This window comes from Vulpes vulpes, chromosome 4 (assembly GCF_048418805.1).
Source record: "Vulpes vulpes isolate BD-2025 chromosome 4, VulVul3, whole genome shotgun sequence".
NCBI classification, from domain to species: Eukaryota; Metazoa; Chordata; class Mammalia; order Carnivora; family Canidae; genus Vulpes; species Vulpes vulpes.
In genome coordinates this window covers 44,536,388-44,555,865 of record NC_132783.1, presented here as the reverse complement: position 1 = coordinate 44,555,865, position 19,478 = coordinate 44,536,388, and the positions used below count along the sequence as shown (strand labels likewise).

At 40.4% G+C, this 19,478-nt stretch overlaps 1 protein-coding gene across 1 annotated transcript in view; it reads right to left on the bottom strand.

The window, feature by feature from the left end:
* The window catches only part of EIF4E (eukaryotic translation initiation factor 4E), a 113,199-nt gene that overhangs the window by 36,640 nt on the left and 57,081 nt on the right, over nt 1-19,478 (bottom strand). The window contains exon 2 of the mRNA XM_026015638.2: nt 6,975-7,021. Within this exon, the coding sequence (XP_025871423.2) occupies nt 6,975-7,021 (47 nt within the window). The remainder of the gene's footprint in view (nt 1-6,974; nt 7,022-19,478) is intronic.

Sequence of the window (19,478 nt, the reverse complement as noted above, 5' to 3'; positions counted from 1 at the left end):
TGTTACTAACTCAAGAAAAAAAGTTTAAAAAAAAAAATAAAGAGATTTTTACAATCCTAAACATTACTAAAAAAAATAGTGTAGAAGTTCAAATTAAAAAACAAAAACAAAAACAAAAAACCTTGTATTGCTCCATGTCACATACAGCTCATAAATCATCTGGTACATCTTTTCAAAGATGGGATTTTTTTTTTTTTTTTTAAAGATTTTAGAGAGAGAGCACACACACCCAAGTGAGGGAAAGGGCAGACAGAAGGAGAGGGAGATAGAGAAGCAGACAGAGCCTGACCCTGGGCTCAATCCCTGAACCTTCGGATCATGACCTGAGCTGAAACCAAGAGTCCACCGCTTAAGCAACCGAGTCATCCAGGCACCCCTTCAAAGATAGGATTTTATATTTAATTCATTTGTGCATGATGATCTATGCAGCAATTTTATGCTTAAGGAAGGAGTTTTACTGAAGATAAAGAGTTGGACTTTTTGGGATCCCTGGGTGGCGCAGCGGTTTAGCGCCTGCCTTTGGCCCAGGGCGCGATCCTGGAAACCCGGGATCGAATCCCACGTCGGGCTCCCGGTGCATGGAGCCTGCTTCTCCCTCTGCCTGTGTCTCTGCCTCTCTCTCTCTCTCTGTGACTATCATAAATAAATAAAAATTAAAAAAAATTATTAAAAAAAAAAAGAGTTGGACTTTTTAAGTCTTGGGTGAACATTTCAATTTCTTTTTTTGAACAGAATAGTAACACAGCTTTGGGGCCAGGATCTAGGTTTGAGTTTGAAGCTCTCTCACTTAGAACCATGTGACCCTGACAAGAAAAAAAAAATTACTTAAAATATGAATTTCCCACCTATTATTTATTTCATTGAGAGAATTGGCGGGAAAACTACAAGAGAAAGATATACATTTCATCTTTCCTTAGTTAATACTTGGAAGTTACCAAACTTTGTGGCTGCAAAGGCTACTGCCCTAAGATGACCACGTAAAATCCCATAAAAATTCTTTGTAACAACACTAACATGGTACGCCTGGGTGGCTCAGTCAAACATCTAACTCTTGATTTCAGCTGAGGTCACGGTCTTAGGGTTCTGAGATCAAGAACCATATCAGGCTCCATGCTCAGCGCAGTCTGTTCAATATTCTCTCTCCCTCTTCCCCTACTAGTCCTCCCACTTGCCCTCTATTTCCCTTTAAGATAAATAAAATCTTTAAAAAAAAAAACAAAACTATCATCAGTTCAGGTAAAGATCTTATTGACTGTTGCTATAATAAGCAGAGCACAGGAAGTTAATTTCGGTACAGCATTTTTTACTGTTTAAAACATATAGCTAAAAACGCATAAATATACGTTTTAGCTCTAACAATTACTGCAGACTTGAGTTTCAAAGAAATGGTCTGACTACTACCTTCCTGGAACAATTCAGCTTTTAAGACTAGCAATATTAAGGGTACCTGAGTGCTTCAGTCAGTCGAGTGACCGACTCCTGATTTAGGCTCAAGTCATGATCTCTTGAGATCAAGTCTTTCTGGCTCTACACTCAGCAGGGAGTCTGAGATTCTCCCTCTCTCTTCACCCCTCCCCTGCATGCTTGCTTGCATGTACACATGCTCTCTCTCTCCTCTCTCTTTCATTCGCTCTCTAAAAAAAAAAAAAAAAAAAAAAAGGAAAAAAAAGACTAGCAACATTACTATGCTGAAACTTTTTCAAAACAACTACTTAACTCTTAGACCTTTCACCAAAACTACTAACAGTACAAAGGTAGTTATGAGCAAATTCCATAATCACAAATTTTTAAAAATTCACTCCATTGGTTTTAATACCAAAATATTTTCACTGGCTGATCATTTGAAGTGACAAGATTCAGAAATCAAATGAGAAGGGGGAGAAGGGAAGTGATCACTTGCTTTCTTCAGAAATCTATCCAAAATGTTCTGGACCAGCTTTTAAAATACAACCTTATGTGTAACTACTTGTTTAGTCCTTAAATTTAAATACTACAGTACTATTTTCTTACTGTACTTTGGTTATCAGTTATCAAACACTGTAGTACAGAAGAGCCTAAAATGTCCACATATTTTTAGAACTACAGCAAAATACCTAGAAAGTTTATCAAATTATTGTTCCCAAATCACATAAGAAAACATATTACATGGCTACTGGAAAGACAGGGTCATGGTTTGGCTGGAATTTGGCTGCTTTAGTTAGAACTCCACCCCACCATTTATTAGCTGTGTGATCTTGAGCAAGTTAGTCACACACAGTTACTTAATCTCTTTGTGCCTTGGTTTTCTCATTTGACTTAAGGATAATAATGCCTAACTCATAGGGCTGCTGTGGGATTAAATGAATTCATATATGTAAAAATATTCAGTGTGGTACCTGACATATAAAAGTGCTATAAGGTAGCTATTATAAAGAAATAATGAGGTGCCCGGGTGGCTCAGTTGGTTAAGCAACTGCCTTGGACTCAGGTCATGGTCCCACATGGTCCTGGGACTGATCCTAAGTCAGCCTCCCTGCTCAGCAGGGAGCCTGCTTCTGCCTCTCCCTCTCTATCTCCTCCCTGCTCTCTCTCTCTCAAATAAATTCTTTAGAAAATACAGATCTGCCTACATTAAAAAAAAAAAAATCACTGTTACAAAGAGGTTGTAGTTAAAGATCATTTTTAAGGCAGTTGCTTAGAACTCTAAACCCATATCCCTGGAAATCCAATACTGGTTAGATTTGTCCTAAGGCCACAGAAACTTATTGAACAATGTGACTAAATTAGAGCTTCCCATTGTTTCTATGGAATAATGTATCAGAAGTTCCAACCCCGAGGAAAAACCTTATTTTCTGACCCGGTTCTCAGGCACCTGAAAGCCAAAAGTAATCTTTACTTTTTTCTCCAGACATAAATAGGAACTTCTGAAGGAACACTAGTGATTTTTATGATAGGTATAGGAGTGAGAAGAGTATCTCAGGATTGCAGATCATAAGCCTTTAATTTCTTGCCAATGACCAGGGGTTAACAATCAAAAAATGGCTATGTGAATTTCTTAGCAAAGAGGGGAAAAGGTGAGTATATGTATGCATAATACACCTGCATGCAACACCTTCATGGACTATGAACTTGGTATACCTAGTTCTTCCTAACTGACAAACTGTCATCTCTGAATACCGAATTGGAAAATCAAAATCACTGCAAGGTATCTTATTCCCATTTTCTCAGCTAGACTTAGAAATTTAGTCAAGGTCATACATATTAAAATCAGACTATACTCCACGCTCATTTTTACCTCTCTCAAATTTCTACAACAAAGATGGAAAAACTCACAAGTACCCGAAGAGGAAGAAAATTTCCAAGGAGTAGCATAGAAAGAAAAGTAGAAATTACCATTGCTAGAATAACCATTTCACAAGTTCCCTGTTACATCCAGGCACTCTACTACATTCTTAACCTTATATAAATTAAACAATATATTTTAAATTTTGCCTAGAATTTGCTGTTCAAATTGGATTAAGCTTACCAAATTCATTTAACACTGTATTCTCTTCAACTTCAGTGTATAAACTATGACTGCTTTCTAAACTGGAACTAAGTCAAACAATTATGCATAGTACAGTATTAACTCAAAGTGTAAAATCAAGTGAAATTTGAAAGATAAAAACCAGAATCAAATTTATTTGGTTTATGAATAAACTGATACATGTACTGGGTTCTTTCATTAAGGCAAAAACACATTAATTTGCAAGGTCCGCTTGTCAATCAGCAGTCTTTAATAAACCCAAAACACTGCACTATATACAATGCATTTGTCAATATTATTTTTAAGTCTTATTTACTTTTAATAAACTCTTTGCAGAACATGTTTCTAAAGAGTAAAATTGGAAACATTTGATTAGCGGCCTGTCCAAGTTGATTCCATTTAAGCGATTAATGTAGTTTTAAAATCCAAGAGATACAATGTAAAAACAAGTTAAACTATATACCTTTAGTTTAACTTAAAAAAATAAATTAAAAAACCTCTTATCTTAAAGAACTGTAAGTCAGAGAACACCCCAAGAACACGGAATGAAGAAGACAAAGCTACAAAGAAATATGAGCCACTGGAAGCAAGATGACCTGGGAAAACTGTCTTGCCATCTTCACAATATTGTCTAATTTTGACCTAGCCACAATTCAAATGCCAAAAGAATAACAGGAAAGCACTGTTTATCTCAATGTTCAAAACTGTACCATATTACCTATAAAAAGGTAAAATGCTTCCTTTAATTTGCCCTATCAAGCTGTTCAAAAAACTTAGAATTTGTAATCCACAACTTAAGGTAACTGACCTCTTACACACACTTGAAGAAAATCAAATAATACTGAATTGAAAAGGACTGATATTTTATGTAATTTCCATAGATAAAAATTCCCCTAATACCAATGAAAGGTGGGACAAGGAGGAAAAGCCTATGACTCTTTTAAGTGCTTATGATTATGCTCAAAATAAAAGCAGTAAGGAAACTCACAACCTAGTTGATATAGCAATGAACAAATATGAATATGGTTTTTGTAGGCTTCAGTACTAATCAGCTGCTGTAAAAAAACAAAAACAAAACAAAAAACAAAAACAAAACAAAAAACCCCCACAACTCCCGCTATTTAAAAATCAAAGAATTCTGAAAGACTAACCTGTGAAAAAGGTGCATTCAGAGTGCTAAAAATTTGCCATTCTAAGAATGAACACTTCAATGTATTTTTCATAGAAGTTCAAACTACTACAGGCCTTCTACTTTCACACACTTTGGGTTTTTAGGTTCCCTACTCCCCAAATTTAAATGCAGTACCCAAATTTCCCTGAGTCAGCACTAGAATGAATACTATTAATGTATTACCCCCACACCACTGGGAATTAACCTCCTTAAGAGACTTACAGTCAACAAGGTAGAGAATCACATTTTGTATAACTTTGTGTTCTAAGGAACATTTGGTATAACCTCCTAAACATAACAGAGGCTATAAATATTTACTGACTCAAAACAGTCCTTCAATACTTTGTAGGTCTATTCTGTGCTATTTAAACAAAACTGCATAGCTTTGCAAAATCCAAAGGACCTAAATGTTACTGAAACTTCACAGAATGCGTTATTATTTCACAGTTTAGAGGTTTTAGCCTTGCCCCTATAACCAGCTGTAATGCTTTTTTAATGATACTGGTACAGGGGTCAGGAGGGCAGATCCAGTAAAAAGTGGACATGGGAAACTGTTAAAAGAGAATATTTTCATAGTCATCCTTTACCTTTTTATTTATGTAACATTAATGTTCTAAAGTCAGTTAACTGTATCAGCAAATTAAAAGCCAGTTTTGCAGAACATAAATGAGAACACGTACCAATAAAAAAACAAGTAACCAAGCAGAAGAGCTGCCTTAAATTCTGGCAACAAGCAAAGGATAGTTCACACCAACGTAATGAAAAATTAGTCTTTTTGTACTCTATAAACCTTCCGCGAGGTTTATAGAATTCTTGAGCTAGCTATGAAGTCTTTAAAAAGTCACAACAAATTGGTAAAAGTCATCATCAAAATCACAAACTATCATTAAAGATACACAAAAATATCTGGCAACCAAGGTCCAGAACTGGTTCCAGCGTGTCAAAGGTCTTCTGGTGGTTAAAATATTCCATTATGCCTCTAAAACAATTTCACTTAGATGTGACAATCCTAAAACAGCAACACAGGCCTGTAAGTTTCAGGGAGCCAGGGCTGGCAAACCCAAACTCTGACAAAGATATCCTCTCCTTTGGGCGGTAACTACCAAATTACTGTTCTGGAGTCGGCTGGCTTCAACTAAGTTTAAGATGGTGCCTAAACTGAAAGGAAAGCGTTATAACGAGTCAAAAAGAAAAAAAAAAAAAGAAAAGAAAAGGAAAAAAAAAAGAAAACTAGTTTTAAAAGTTAAGTTCCTATTTCCAATAAACCGTGTCTTAGAAATCTTTCAGAAGAGAAAGGCTCGGGAGAACGGATGGATCAAGACCCATCCGCATTCTCGGAGCCGTGCGCACTGCGCGGAAAAGGATGAATGAATGGAAGACAGGCGCGTGTGAAATGCAGCAGGTCCGGCCGGCAAGCAGACCAGCAGCAGCCGCGATCAGTAGGCCTCGCTCCTCCCCCTTCCCTCCTCCATGACAGCCCAGTATCAAGCATGGAGGGGAGAGGACAATGTGATCCCCCTTTCTCACCACCACCACCCTTCACCCTACTCCGAGAGCCCTACCGCGCAACACGAGGTCCTCCTCCCCACCCCAAACCTTTCTCGCCTCCCCTGCCGCCAACCCCGGCAACTCTCGGGCGCGCTGGAGTAACATGCGCTTGCCCCTCTCGGCTCCCCCTCGGCTCCCCCTCGGCGAGGTCGGAGCTTCTCCGCGCGTGCCGCGGCACCACTCCCGCCCGCCCAACCCACCCTCCGGCGACGCGCGCCCACCGGCTTCCCTGGCCCACCGGTCTGAAGACCCGCGCGCGCCTAGCACGCGAACCCCCGGGCCGGGGCTCGGCAGCCAAGGAAGCACGGCAAGGCTGCCCCGGAGCTCCCTCCTCCATCTCATTCCAGGCCGGCTTGCCGCCCACCCTTCCTGCGGATCCCGGCGCCCGCTCGGAGCCAGCCCGGAGCCCCTCCAGCCCCGAGACACAAACCGCACACCCCTAGCCAAGGGCCCCCAGCACCCTGCACCCTAGCAGACGACCTCGCGGAGCCGCGGGAGGCTCCGTGCCGCCCCTCCCCCACCCCGCTCCCCCAGCTCTCGGGCCCCCACTGGAACGTGTGCGCTACACGCCGCCGCGGCCAGCCTCCCGGGCACTCCCGGTTGCCCGCGGAGAGGTCAGGCCCGAGAAGAGGGGGAGGGGGCAGCAAGAGGTAGCGTGCGCGCCGGGAACGCCGCCCCGCGGGGTCCCCCAGTCCGAAGGGAGACGGAGCGCGGGGACCGGTGGGGGTGGGGGCCAAAGGCAATACTCACCGGTTCCACAGTCGCCATCTTAGATCGATCTGATCGCACAACCGCTCCTGAAGGGGGGGTGAGAGGAAAAAAATGAGATTCAAACCGGATTGGCCGGCTCCTGTCCACGTGACGGACGTGTCCGTTTGGCCCCGGCGGCGCCTGCGCAAGACTGCGGCTGCGTGGAGAACAAGAGGCTTCTGGGAAGTGGAGTCTCTGTCGCTCACTCCCCCTCTCTCTCTCTCTCTCTTTTTTTTTTTTTAAGGGCGAAGAAGTTTAAAAAAAAAGAAAAAAGAAAAGAAAGAAAAGACTGGTCACGTGGCTCGGTGGGTAGGGTGCGCGGTTGTCGGCGGCGGACCCCGGCGTGCTGGAGGTCGGTGTTCAGTCCCGTGCTCTTCCGCCTGGAGAGCTGCTGTCGCGTTTACTGCCAGGCATGCCGGCTGCGCCCTTTGTTGCCCTGTCCTCCCATCTTCCCCGGAAAGTTGGGCACCGCAGGCTCAGCGCGCGCAGTGAGGCTGCATTTGCTTAGCTGAGGTCCCAGGGCAAGCTAGCTGCCTGTTTATTTGGATTTTGTCTGACTTCCCACCATTTTCTCTGGCTTTCAGAAAGAGGCGGCGATGGAGAGTCGTGGTGCGAGGCAGCCGACCCTCCCCCGGCCCCCGGCCCCCGTCCCCGGGCTCTGCTAGCGCCGGTGGTCACTCATGGCCACTGCCAAAGGGCGGGGGGGGCCGAGCCGCCCGCCGTACCCACTTGCCACGGGCTGGGGGAGGGGGAGCGCACCCAACTCCTGAGATTACGAGCTCAGGGCTAAACCTCGAGTGGAAGGAAAAATTATTTGAAAGTTCTGCCCCGTCGGCTCCACTACTCTCCCTTAACGTGAGCGGAAACAGCCCAAGTCCAGGTGCCAGCCAGGGAAGCCACTCCGGGCCCCGCTGACTAAGCCCTGGACTGACCCTCCGGAGTTAGGTAGGTCAGTCAACTATGACTCTTGACGTTGACTCATTCTCCTCAGGCAAGTGGCTGAATCATCCAGCGCCTCGGCTCTTTCATTTATGAACCACAGATGATAATACACTTACCTCACAAGGGTGTGCTGCGGTAAGGATTGTAACCTGCTTTGAAAACGCATCGGACTCGATAAGCGCTTGTTAATGAGCTTATCCTCGTGCCTCCCGAAGGATGAGCTGCCTCCCCTGATGTTACCTTAAGCCGCCGTGTTTAAAAGTTTTTCTTCTGTCTACGTTGTTTACATTATTATGTACGCGAAGGAAACCTTACAGTTTCAAAGCAGCCCTTTTGTGTGTCAGTGTAGCTGCTACCGTCCACAGAGGCTCTAATGTTCAGGAAAATGTTGTTATATTCACAACAATCACAACAGTCACAAGTTGATGCTCACGCTGGCATCCTACATGTCCTTTTCCTCTAAGACACCGTGCTGTTGTTTCTTAAGACCGTGTTATTCTGTACAGTCTGGTCAAAACAAATGGAGATAAATCTAATAGAGCACTACTGTGAAGTTCTACTGAGGAAGACGGTGTAGCATTACTATTTTCCACGCTTCTTAAGAATGTTAACGCTTGGGGATCCCTGGGTGGCTCAGCGGTTTAGCGCCGCCTTCAGCCCAGGGCCTGATCCTGGAGGCCTGGGATCAAGTCCCAGGTCGGGCTCCCTGCATGGAGCCTGATCCTCCCTCTGCCTGTGTGTGTGTGTGTGTGTGTGCGTCTCTCTCTCTCTCTCATGAATAAATAAAATCTTAAAAAAAAAAAAAAAAAAAGAATGTTAACACTAGAAACATCAGTATAAGCAGGCTGCCTGTGTCTGCCTGCTTATAGTGTTGCTGATGTCCAGAGCTGTGTCATAGCTATTATTGAGTACATAATGGTTGCTTGAGTTGACTGACACATAATTGAGGCTGTATGTGCAAAACCATTGCCTTTTCATATGTGTTGGTTTCCCTGGATGTCAGAGGTGATTTTTCCAGTCAGCTTAGCTCTAGTAGTTATAAAGTAGGAGGAATTCTAAATAAATAGGTGAATGAATTTCTACTTACAGAGACTATCTACTGGTACTTAAACTATCCAAAGTAATTACAATTGATCTCGGTGATATCTTCTATAGTATCTGGTTATCTTCTTTTTCTTTTTTAAAGATTTATTTATTTATTCATGATAGAGGAGACAGAGAGAGAGAGAGAGAGAGAGAGGCAGAGACACAGGCAGAGGGAGAAGCAGGCTCCATGCAGGGAGCCCGACGTGGGACTCGATCCCGGATCTCCAGGTCACACCCTGGGCTGAAGGAGGCGTTAAGCCGCTGAGCCACCAGGGCTGCCCCTAGTACTTCTTTAATACATGTATATGCTCCTATTCTTTGTAGCTTAGTTTATTCCTACTTTGGATACACTTTGTTGCATGTGTTTTATGGCACATTCATGTGTCTTTGCCTAACATCACCATTAGATTTACCATGTCAAAGATTTAGTGATTAGATTTTTATCTATGTGTCTATGTGGTTGTATTGTTTTTGTCAATCTGAATTTTTTTTTTTTAATTTATGATAGTCACACAGAAAGAGAGAGAGAGGCAGAGACACAGGCAGAGGGAGAAGCAGGCTCCATGCACCAGGAGTCCGACGTGGGATTTGATCCCGGGTCTCCAGGATCGCACCCTGGGCCAAAGGCAGGTGCCAAACCACTGTGCCACCCAGGGATCCCCTGTCAATCTGAATTATAAAGAGTAGAAATGTTATACTTTATTTCCCTATTAATCTACAAAAAATTACATTTGTCGTCTTACCATCATACTCATGCTTATACTTAAGGAAAAGAAAAGGGACAATAAAGAGATCTATGAAACAGGATATGGTATTGAAATACTAGTCTATTTCGAGTTAGTTAATACATAACTAATGGCCCAGCATAGTATCATGGTAACTGTTACTTATGAGTCTGTGATGAATGGTTATCATTTAGCATGTATAAATATTCATGATGTTTCCCTGCATAATATATTCCTCAAGCTGGTATGTTACTAGCCTTTATAGACTTAACTCATGGTAGAAGATTTTAAATAATTTGATAGAATACATAAGTTGTTTTTATTTATTTACCTCTTTGTCATTGGAACTTTAGGTTTTCTAGATAATCAGAGTCCTTGTTTTGCTGAGCATTGTTCAACTATGGTTCAAATTGATCACTCTGTTATAATCAATCCTTCAAAAATATTATTGCTGTACTTTCCGGGATTTTTTTTTTAATGCCTGGAATTTTAGACAATCTGTCCTTATTTGATGCCTTCTTTTAGCCTTTCTTAGTCTCTGATCAGCATTAAGCAACCATTTTTCTTAAAATGAGTAGATCTTGGGATCCCTGGGTGGCGCAGCGGTTTGGCGCCTGCCTTTGGCCCAGGGCGCGATCCTGGAGACCCAGGATCGAATCCCACGTCAGGCTCCCGGTGCATGGAGCCTGCTTCTCCCTCTGCCTGTGTCTCTGCCTCTCTCTCGCTCTCTGTGTGACTATCATAAATAAATAAAAATTTAAAAAAAATGAGTAGATCTTCAGACAGAAGATATGAAATTGCATAATAAAGTAAAATATTACAGTAGTGGTTATTAACTTTAGATATAATCTAAAGCAAACTCTAACGTTAACATTGAGTTTTGGGGGTTTTGTTTTGTTTTTTTAACCTTATTCACTCTCTTTTTAAACTTGCTCATACCTTAAACTCTATTTTTTTGTTACTGTCACTTTCTACAGTGATGTTCCTTTAAGAAAGACCTAAGGTGATGGCTTCGGACAGGATAAGTAATCTTTTAAATTACGGTTGCCTAGTTTAATATTTAAGAACATGAGCTGTAATATCAAATTATCTAATCTAATCCAAATCCTACTACTTACTATATGACCGTATGCAGATTATTTCATCTCTTTGTGCCTCATTTTTTTGATAATTTTTTTTAAAGATTTATTTATTCATGAAAGAGAGAGGCAGAGACATAGGCAGAGAGAGAAGCTGGCTCCTTGCAGGTAGCTCGATGTGGGACTTGATCCCCAGACCCGGAATCACACCCTGAGCCAAAGGCAGACGCTCAACTGCTGAGCCACCCAGGCATCCCTGTGCCTCATTTAAAAAAAAATTTTAGGTAGTCTCCACACCCACCATGGGGCTTGAACTCATGACCCTGAGATTAAGAGTTGCATGCTCTACTGACTGAGCCAGCCAGGAACCCCATCTTTGTGCTTCATTGTTGTCATGAGTTAGAGGGCCAGAATAATAGTACCTCTATGATTAGTGTGAGAAATAAGTGAGTTAATCTATGTAACATGCTTAGAATAGTTCTTAGAACATAGTGAACCCTCAAAAAAAAAAAAAAAAACCAGTGAACACTCGATGTTAATTATAATTATCATGCTGTAACATTGTAGTAACATGAATTTCTTACTTCTACTTTTTAGTTTGGTCTAATATGCTTAAGAATTCTTTTATGCAGAGATCCAACCCCAGTCCATAAGCTTTAAGGATACTTTAAGCTTTCAAAGTCAAGTAACATTTATCAATTTCCTATAACATACCAACCATTTTTCATATCAATTACTTCATTCGACTTTTACAACAATTATGTGAATTATGCATTATCATTCTCATTTTATAGATAAACAAAAGCAATAAGGTTAGGGGACACGCAAATCCACACAGCTGGTGATGAGCTAGAATTCAAACCCAATTCTCTTGACTCAAGATTCTTTCCTCCATACCCTAGCAGCTTTCTTTTGATAGATTCTTCCAAATGTCTCTTCCTTTTCAAAGGACTTCTAATAGTGAATTCATTTACAGAACTGACAAACCATGTACTAAGTCAGTAATGGGAAATGTGTAATCACAGGCAGATATTTAAAGCACATGGAAAGCCCAGTCACTTCCTTCCTGGACTGTAAAATCTGCTTGGCATCCTAAGTCATAGAAATATAAATAGTTCAGTACCCATATAAAGAAGTGTGACTAAGAACCAAAAGGATGCGGCTAACAAACACCATAACAAGCACTCATTCATCTAATAAATGAGACAGTAACATAGTTCCTTCCCTCTTTTCACTCAGGTCTCTGTTCTGATGCCATCTCCTTTTTTTTTTTTTTTTTTTTTTTTTGTGTCTACTTCTTTTATTGTGTTTTTTTTTTAAATTAATTTTTATTGGTGTTCAATTTACCAACATACAGAAAAACACCCAGTGCTCATCCCGTCAAGTGTCCACCTCAGTGCCCGTCACCCATTCCCCTCCAACACCCGCCCTCCTCCCCTTCCACCACCCCTAGTTCATTTCCCCGAGTTAGGAGTCTTTATGTTCTGGCTCCCTTCCTGATATTTCCCAACATTTCTTCTCCCTTCCTTTATATTCCCTTTCACCATTATTCATATTCCCCAAATGAATGAGAACATACACTGTTTGTCCCTCTCCAATTGACTTATTTCACTCAGCATAATACCCTCCAGTTCCATCCACGTTGAAGCAAATGGTGGGTATTTGTCGTTTCTAATTGCTGAGTAATATTCCATTGTATACATAAACCACATCTTCTTTATCCATTCATCTTTCGATGGACACCGAGGCTCCTTCCACAGTTTGGCTATTGTGGCCATTGCTGATAGAAACATCGGGGTGCAGGTGTCCCGACGTTTCATTGCATCTGAATCTTTGGGGTAAATCCCCAACAGTGCAATTGCTGGGTCGTAGGGCAGGTCTATTTTTAACTCTTTGAGGAACCTCCACACAGTTTTCCAGAGTGGCTGCACCAGTTCACATTCCCACCAACAGTGTAAGAGGGTTCCCTTTTCTCCGCATCCTCTCCAACATTTGTTGTTTCCTGCCTTGTTAATTTTCCCCATTCTCACTGGTGTGAGGTGGTATCTCATTGTGGTTTTGATTTGTATTTCCCTGATGGCAAGTGATGCAGAGCTGATGCCATCTCCTAAGGGAAGTCTTCCTTGACTACCCTAAGTTAGCATGCTCATTACTCTTTATCTCCTTACTTTGCTTTATTTTTCTTTTCTTTTTTTTTAACATTTTATTTATTTAGTCATACAGACACAGAGAGAGAGAGGCAGAGACACAGGCAGAGAGAGAAGCAGGCTCCATAAAGGGAGCCCGATGCGGGACTCGATCCCAGGTCTCCGGGATCACGTGCTGGGCTGGAGGCGGCGCTAAACCTGCTGAGCCACGAGGGCTGCCCTTGCTTTATTTTTCTTCAGTCAACTTCATTACCCTCACTCTATACCCAAGAGTATATATATATATATTTTTTAATTTTATTTATTTGAGAGAGAGGGAGCATGAGCAGAGAGAGGGGCAAAGGGAGAGGGAGAATCAGACTCTCGCCTGAGCAGGGATCCCAGGACCCAGAGATCATGACCTGAGCCACGCAGGCATCTCACCCAAGAGTATATTAAACACTGTTTAATTAATTGCAGGTTGTCTCCACTATTAAAGTATTAGTTTTTTGATGATTTGTAGGTAGATAACAAATATTTGCTAACAAATATTTGGGAAAATTCAAATATAATTTTAAAAACTACATAAAATTTCTAGCCTGAAAACTAATAATGTAAGTAATAAAAAATTATTATTTGTCAAGCACCATGTTATGCAGTTTACTTGCCATGGTAATAACCTCATTTTTTAATAACCTCATTTTATCTTTAAAACAACATTCTGAGATAGATAAGGATACTGAGGTTAAATAACATTCCCAACAGCACAGTTTGGTCTTCAGGGCTCTTAACATTATATAATATTGACTGGATTGTGATTGGACTGTCTAGTAAGTGAGATCATTGAAATAATGAGAAAGAAATAATCTGCAAAGAGTACATGAAAAATTCATGTAAATGGTATGTTGGGCAACAATAAGGTAACTCCCAAAATGAACTTAATTTACCTTTTAAAACTGAAATTAAGAAAAAATGTAAGCATATGAGATGAAATCAACAGTATTTAGAAATAGTCTACAAGATTGTAAACACCCAAAATTCAGGGAGGCATGCTACATATGTGAGTAAATGCCTGCATTAGTGGGTGATAGATGGCCTGCTTGGTATCTATAAAAAAGAAATCTAGAATGACAATATTTGACGATCTGTCTCTAGCATTGTTCAGCAGAAAAGGTGCTCTGGCAGAAAAATATGGATCTCTGGTCCATTGTTCTTCATTAGACACCAACCATACAACTATTTCACAACTAATTCACCTTGCTTTGATTCCAGGTTCACAACCATATGGTAAGCTTATCTTCCCATATTGATTTATAGAAATGTAGGACTGGAAACACAAATATCCAGATCCATAATAGTTATACATATATTGCTCAGAGTCCATTAATTTTTTTTTTTAAATTTAGCTCTTCATCCAACCTGGGGCTTGAACTCATGACCCTGAGATCAAGAATCATATGCTTACTAATTGAGCCAGGCAGTCACCCCAGAGGCCCTTTTTTTTAAAAAGTATTTATTTATTCATGAGAAAGACAGAGAGGCAGAGAGAGAGCAGGCTCACTGCGGGGATCCTGATGTGGAACTCAATCCTAGGACCCCAGGATCATGCCCTGAGCCAAAGGCAGCACTCAACCACTGAACCACCCAGGTATCCCCTGCCCGTTTTTTTTTTTAATAGTACTAAGTTGTTTTTGTTTTCTTTTGTTTTGTTTTTTATAATCATTGTCTCTGAGCTTGGCAAATGGAAATACTCCCACGGAATGAATTTTCTCTGTGTCCTCAGATTGTTTTTTTTTTTTATTTTTTTAAAAAATTTTATTTATTTATTCATGAGAGACACTGAGTGAGAGAGAGAGAGAGAGAGGCAGAGACACAAGCAGAGGGAGGAGCAGGCTTCATGCAGGGAGTCCAGTGTGGGACTTGATCCCCGGTCTCCAGGATCACGCCCTGGGTTGAAGGCGGCGCTAAACCGCCGAGCTTCCGGGGCTGCCTTGTGTCCTCAGATTGTAATCATTCTCTGAAGAAATGTCAGTCTGTAGGAATTGTATGGATGGCTAATCAGCCTTCGGCCTTTTTATATTCCAACTGCATCTTTAGAGATCTGTGAATTAGGAATTTTTGGCTTACCTGCCTCTAAACTCTTTAATTTTCAGAGTTTGAGAGATACCAATCCTTGTTTAGGAAGTTGCTTAAAAACATGAGATATACTAAAAATTCTGATATGACCCTATGTGTTTCAAGTAGCTAATGGAAAACCATGATTGTCTTGCTAATATGAATTATAAATTAATACTAATATTCAAAGAGCCATTTGTATCTTGAAAAAAATGAGAAATCACTATTAAAGACATGCTATCTGGGGAAAGCTTTTGCCAGCTCTACAGGTGCATTTATTTATTTATTATTATTATTTTTTAATATTTTATTTATTCATGAGAGAGACAGAGAGAGAGAGAGGCAGAGACACAGGCAGAGGGAGAAGCAGGCTCCATACAGGGCCCCAACGTGGGACTCGATTCCGGGTCTCCAGGATCACACCCTGGGCTGAAGGCAGCGCTAAACCGCTGAGCCACCCAGGCTGCCTTACAGGTGCATTTAGTACAAATTAAACAATAGCATTCAGAGTTCTCAAATGGAAAGTTAGGAAACAAGGGTCTATACTTTATCGTATCAGTACCTGAGATTATCAGGTTTTAAGAAGGGGGAAAAGGTTTGATCCAGATGTATTAACAGACTAGATATATTTAGCTTGTAAAGACTGACTTCTAGGAAATGCGAAAATACCATTTTGAGCCGAGTTCTGAAACAAACTGTTAGTTTAATTGCCAGGCAATTTATGGAAATAGCACCTTAAAAAAATAATCTGACCTTTAGAAGTTCTTCCTTATATCCTTATATGCTTCCTCCCACCCACCCCTGCTAAGTTGAGAGAATTTATTCAGATGAAAGTTAAATGTGGTAACTATTCCATTTTACAATAAAGTAAGATGGCAAGGTGAATAAACACAATATTATTTTAATAGGGCTTAACTTTTACATTCTGTAAAATTTTACATAAATTTTACAATCCAAAAGAAAATTTTGGAAATATATAGGAAAATATCAGCAGCTGTTGTTAAAATTAAAAGGTCAAGGGGAAAACAGTGTTTTGTTAAATACAAAAAACTGGCTAGGAACACCTGGGTGGCTCAGTGGTTGAGCCTCTGCCTTTGGCTTGGGTCGTGATCCCAAGCCAAGAGTCAAGAGATCAAGTTCCACATCAGGCTCCCCACAGGGGGCCTGCTTCTCCCTCTGCCTGTGTCTCTGGCTCTCTCTCTGGGTCTCTCATGAATAAATAAAACCTTAAAAAAAAAAAAACCTGGCTAAATATAATACTTGAAAGGCAGAGCAATCAACAGTACTTGACTGAAAATATTTGAGTGAAAGCCTTTAAATATTTTAGCTTACTTTTTGTCTTAAAAAGCAATGTTACATTCTATGTCAACTGTACACATAAAGCTTTTTGCTTGTTTGTTTGTTCTTTAAGATGAAAAGGGAATGTTGAAGAAAATCCTGCTATTTTCTAAATCTCAAGTGCTGACAAAGAGGAGTGCCTGGGTGGCTCAGTCTGTTAAGCATCTGACTCTTAGTTCAGCTCAGGTCATGATCTCAGGGTCGGAAGATGGAGCTCCATAGGCTGTGTGCTCTGAGAAGTCTACTTGTCCCCTTCCCTCTGCTTCTCCCCTGCTCACCTCTCCCTCGATCTCTCTCAAATAAATAGATAAGTAAAATCATTTTAGAAAAATAAAGTACTGATAAAGAAACTTGGAATTATGTTGCTGTTTTGGGAAATTAAGTCAGATATCTGATAGGAAATAACATTACTTAAGTCTGGTGCTTAGCTCATTAAAAAATCACACCCACACAAAGATCAATTTGTTTTATTATTCATTTGCTTTTTAACTTAGAGTTGGACTTTAGTAAATTTCACTTTGGGGTTGGAACAACAGACTAAATCAGTTTGCATCTACAAACTTTTGTTTTTCAAAATGGTTTAGGAACCTAAGCAGAATTAGAACTTTACCAGAAGAGACTCTTAATCATAGGAAACAAACGAGGGTTGCTGGGGGTGGAGGAGGGGCACGGACATGGTAACTGGGTGATGGGCATTAGAGAGGGCATGTGATATAATGAGCACTGGGTATGATATAAGACTGATGAACCACTGACCTCCACCTCTGAAACCAATAATACATTATATGTTAGTTAGTTGCATTTAAAATTTTTAATTAAATTTTTTAAATAATTAAAATTGTTATTCTTGTTATTTCTTATTGTTCTTCCCCTTGGTGATTTTTATTTTCATTTTTTTTAAGATTTTTTTTTCTTTATTCATAAGACACACAGAGAGAGGCCAAGATGTAGGCAGAGGGAGAAGCAGGCTCTCTGTGGGGAGCCCAATGTGGGACTCAATCCCAGGACCCCAGGATCATGACCTAAGCCGAAGGCAGACACTCAACCACTGAGGTGCCCCAGTTGGTGATTTTCAAATGCACTTAATCATATGTAATGGTTTCATTTTAAACACAATATAACAATATTAAAGAAAAAAAAAACTTTTTAAAGATGTATTTATTTGAGAGAGATTGCATGAGCAGGGGGAGGGGCAGAGGGAGAGAATCTCAAGCTGACTCCCCACTGAGCATGGAGCCCAAAGCAGGGCTCCACACTGGGCTTGATCTAGATCCCACAACCCTGAGATCACAACCTGAGCCAAAACCAAGAATCAGACGCTCAACTGACTGAACCACTCAGGCACCGCATGGAAAAATAAAATTTTAAAGGAAAATCTCTTCTACTACAATATACCCAACATGCCAACATTTGATGTTTTTACAATTGTAGGGCATATGCAATTTTGGACTCTGCATCTTTTCCCATGATTTTTTTATTGCAAATATTGCAAATTGAACATTGGTTACAGACCAGATAACATTTTTAAACATTTTATTTTGAAAAATTATGAAACCTACGGAGTCATTTTAACAGTAAATGCCCACAAATCTTTCTAAATTTGCCAATCATTAGAATGTTGCCTTGTCTCTCAATAGTTCTCTCTCTTTTTTTTTTTAAAGATTTTATTTATTCATGTGAGACACAGAGAGAGAGGCAGAGACACAGGCAGAGAAAGAAGCAGGCTCCTCACAGGGAGCCTGATGTGGGACTCAATCCCTGGACTGGGATCATGCCCTGAGCTGAAGGCAGACGCTCAACTGCTGAGCCACCCAGGCGTCCCTCCATCATCATTTCTAAGTCATTCAAGAGCAAGTTGCAGACACAATGACCTCTAAATAGCTCAGCATATTCCTCTTAAGTATAAAGACATTTTCTTACAGAGCCATATAATTAATGACATCACGAAATGTAATACTAATACTTTTATCTAAAATATATAATCAGGGCAACCCCAGGTGGCTCAGCGGTTTAGCGCTGCCTTCAGCCTAGGGCGTCATCCTGGAGATCCGGGATGGAGTCCCACATCGGGCTCCCTGTGTGGAGCCTGCTTCTCTCTCTGCCTGTGTCTCTGCTTCTCTCTCTATGTCTCTCATGCATAAATAAATTAAAACATCTTTAAAAAATAAAATAAAATATATAATTAATATTTGAATTTTGCCAATTGTTCCAATAATTACTTTCATAAAATTGTTTTTCTTCTAGCCCAGGACCATGCATTGCATTAGTTGTAGTGACCCTTAGGTTTTCTTTAATCTGGAATAATTTCTCAGTTTTTCTTTGTCTTTTGAGATATTGACATTCTGAGGAATAAAAGAGAGTTGTTTTGAAGACTATCACTAGGGACGCCTGGGTGGCTCAATGGCTGAGCATTTGCCTTCAGCTCAGGTCATGATGCCAGGGTCCTGGGATCAAGTCCCATATCAGGCGCCCTGCATGGAGATCTGCTTCTCTCTGCCTGTGTCTCTGCCTCTCTCTCTCTCTCTCTCTCTCTCTTTCTCTCTGTGTGTGTCTCTCATGAATAAATAAAATCTAAAAAAATAAAAAAGAAAGTAAGACTATCCCTTATTTTGGTTTATCTGATTATTTCCTTACCACAGTTTGACACTCCTGATAAGATTATTGTGATCTTGTTATGTTGATACAGCATTTTTGGATTTGTGCATTTTTGATGGAAATACTATATAAGTAATATTGTGTCCTCCCTAGTGTATCACAACATTGGTAACATTAATGGCTTCAGAATATTCCACTGAGCAGGTATATTAGAATTCTTTTACCCAATTCCCCACAGTTATATATTCAGATTATTTCCATTTTATTCTGTTATGAAAAATGCTCCAATACATACATTCATGAGTAATTTTTTTTCATATTTTAGGAGATTCCTTCAGGATGAATTTTCAGCAATGAAATTAAACAGTTCATAAGATGCAAACAAAATGTTCACTATATTGGAATTCACACTACTCTCTAAAAGTGTTATATTGTCATAACAGGACACACAAACTTATCAGCATTCAATGTTAAAAATAATTGAGAATATAGTGTTAA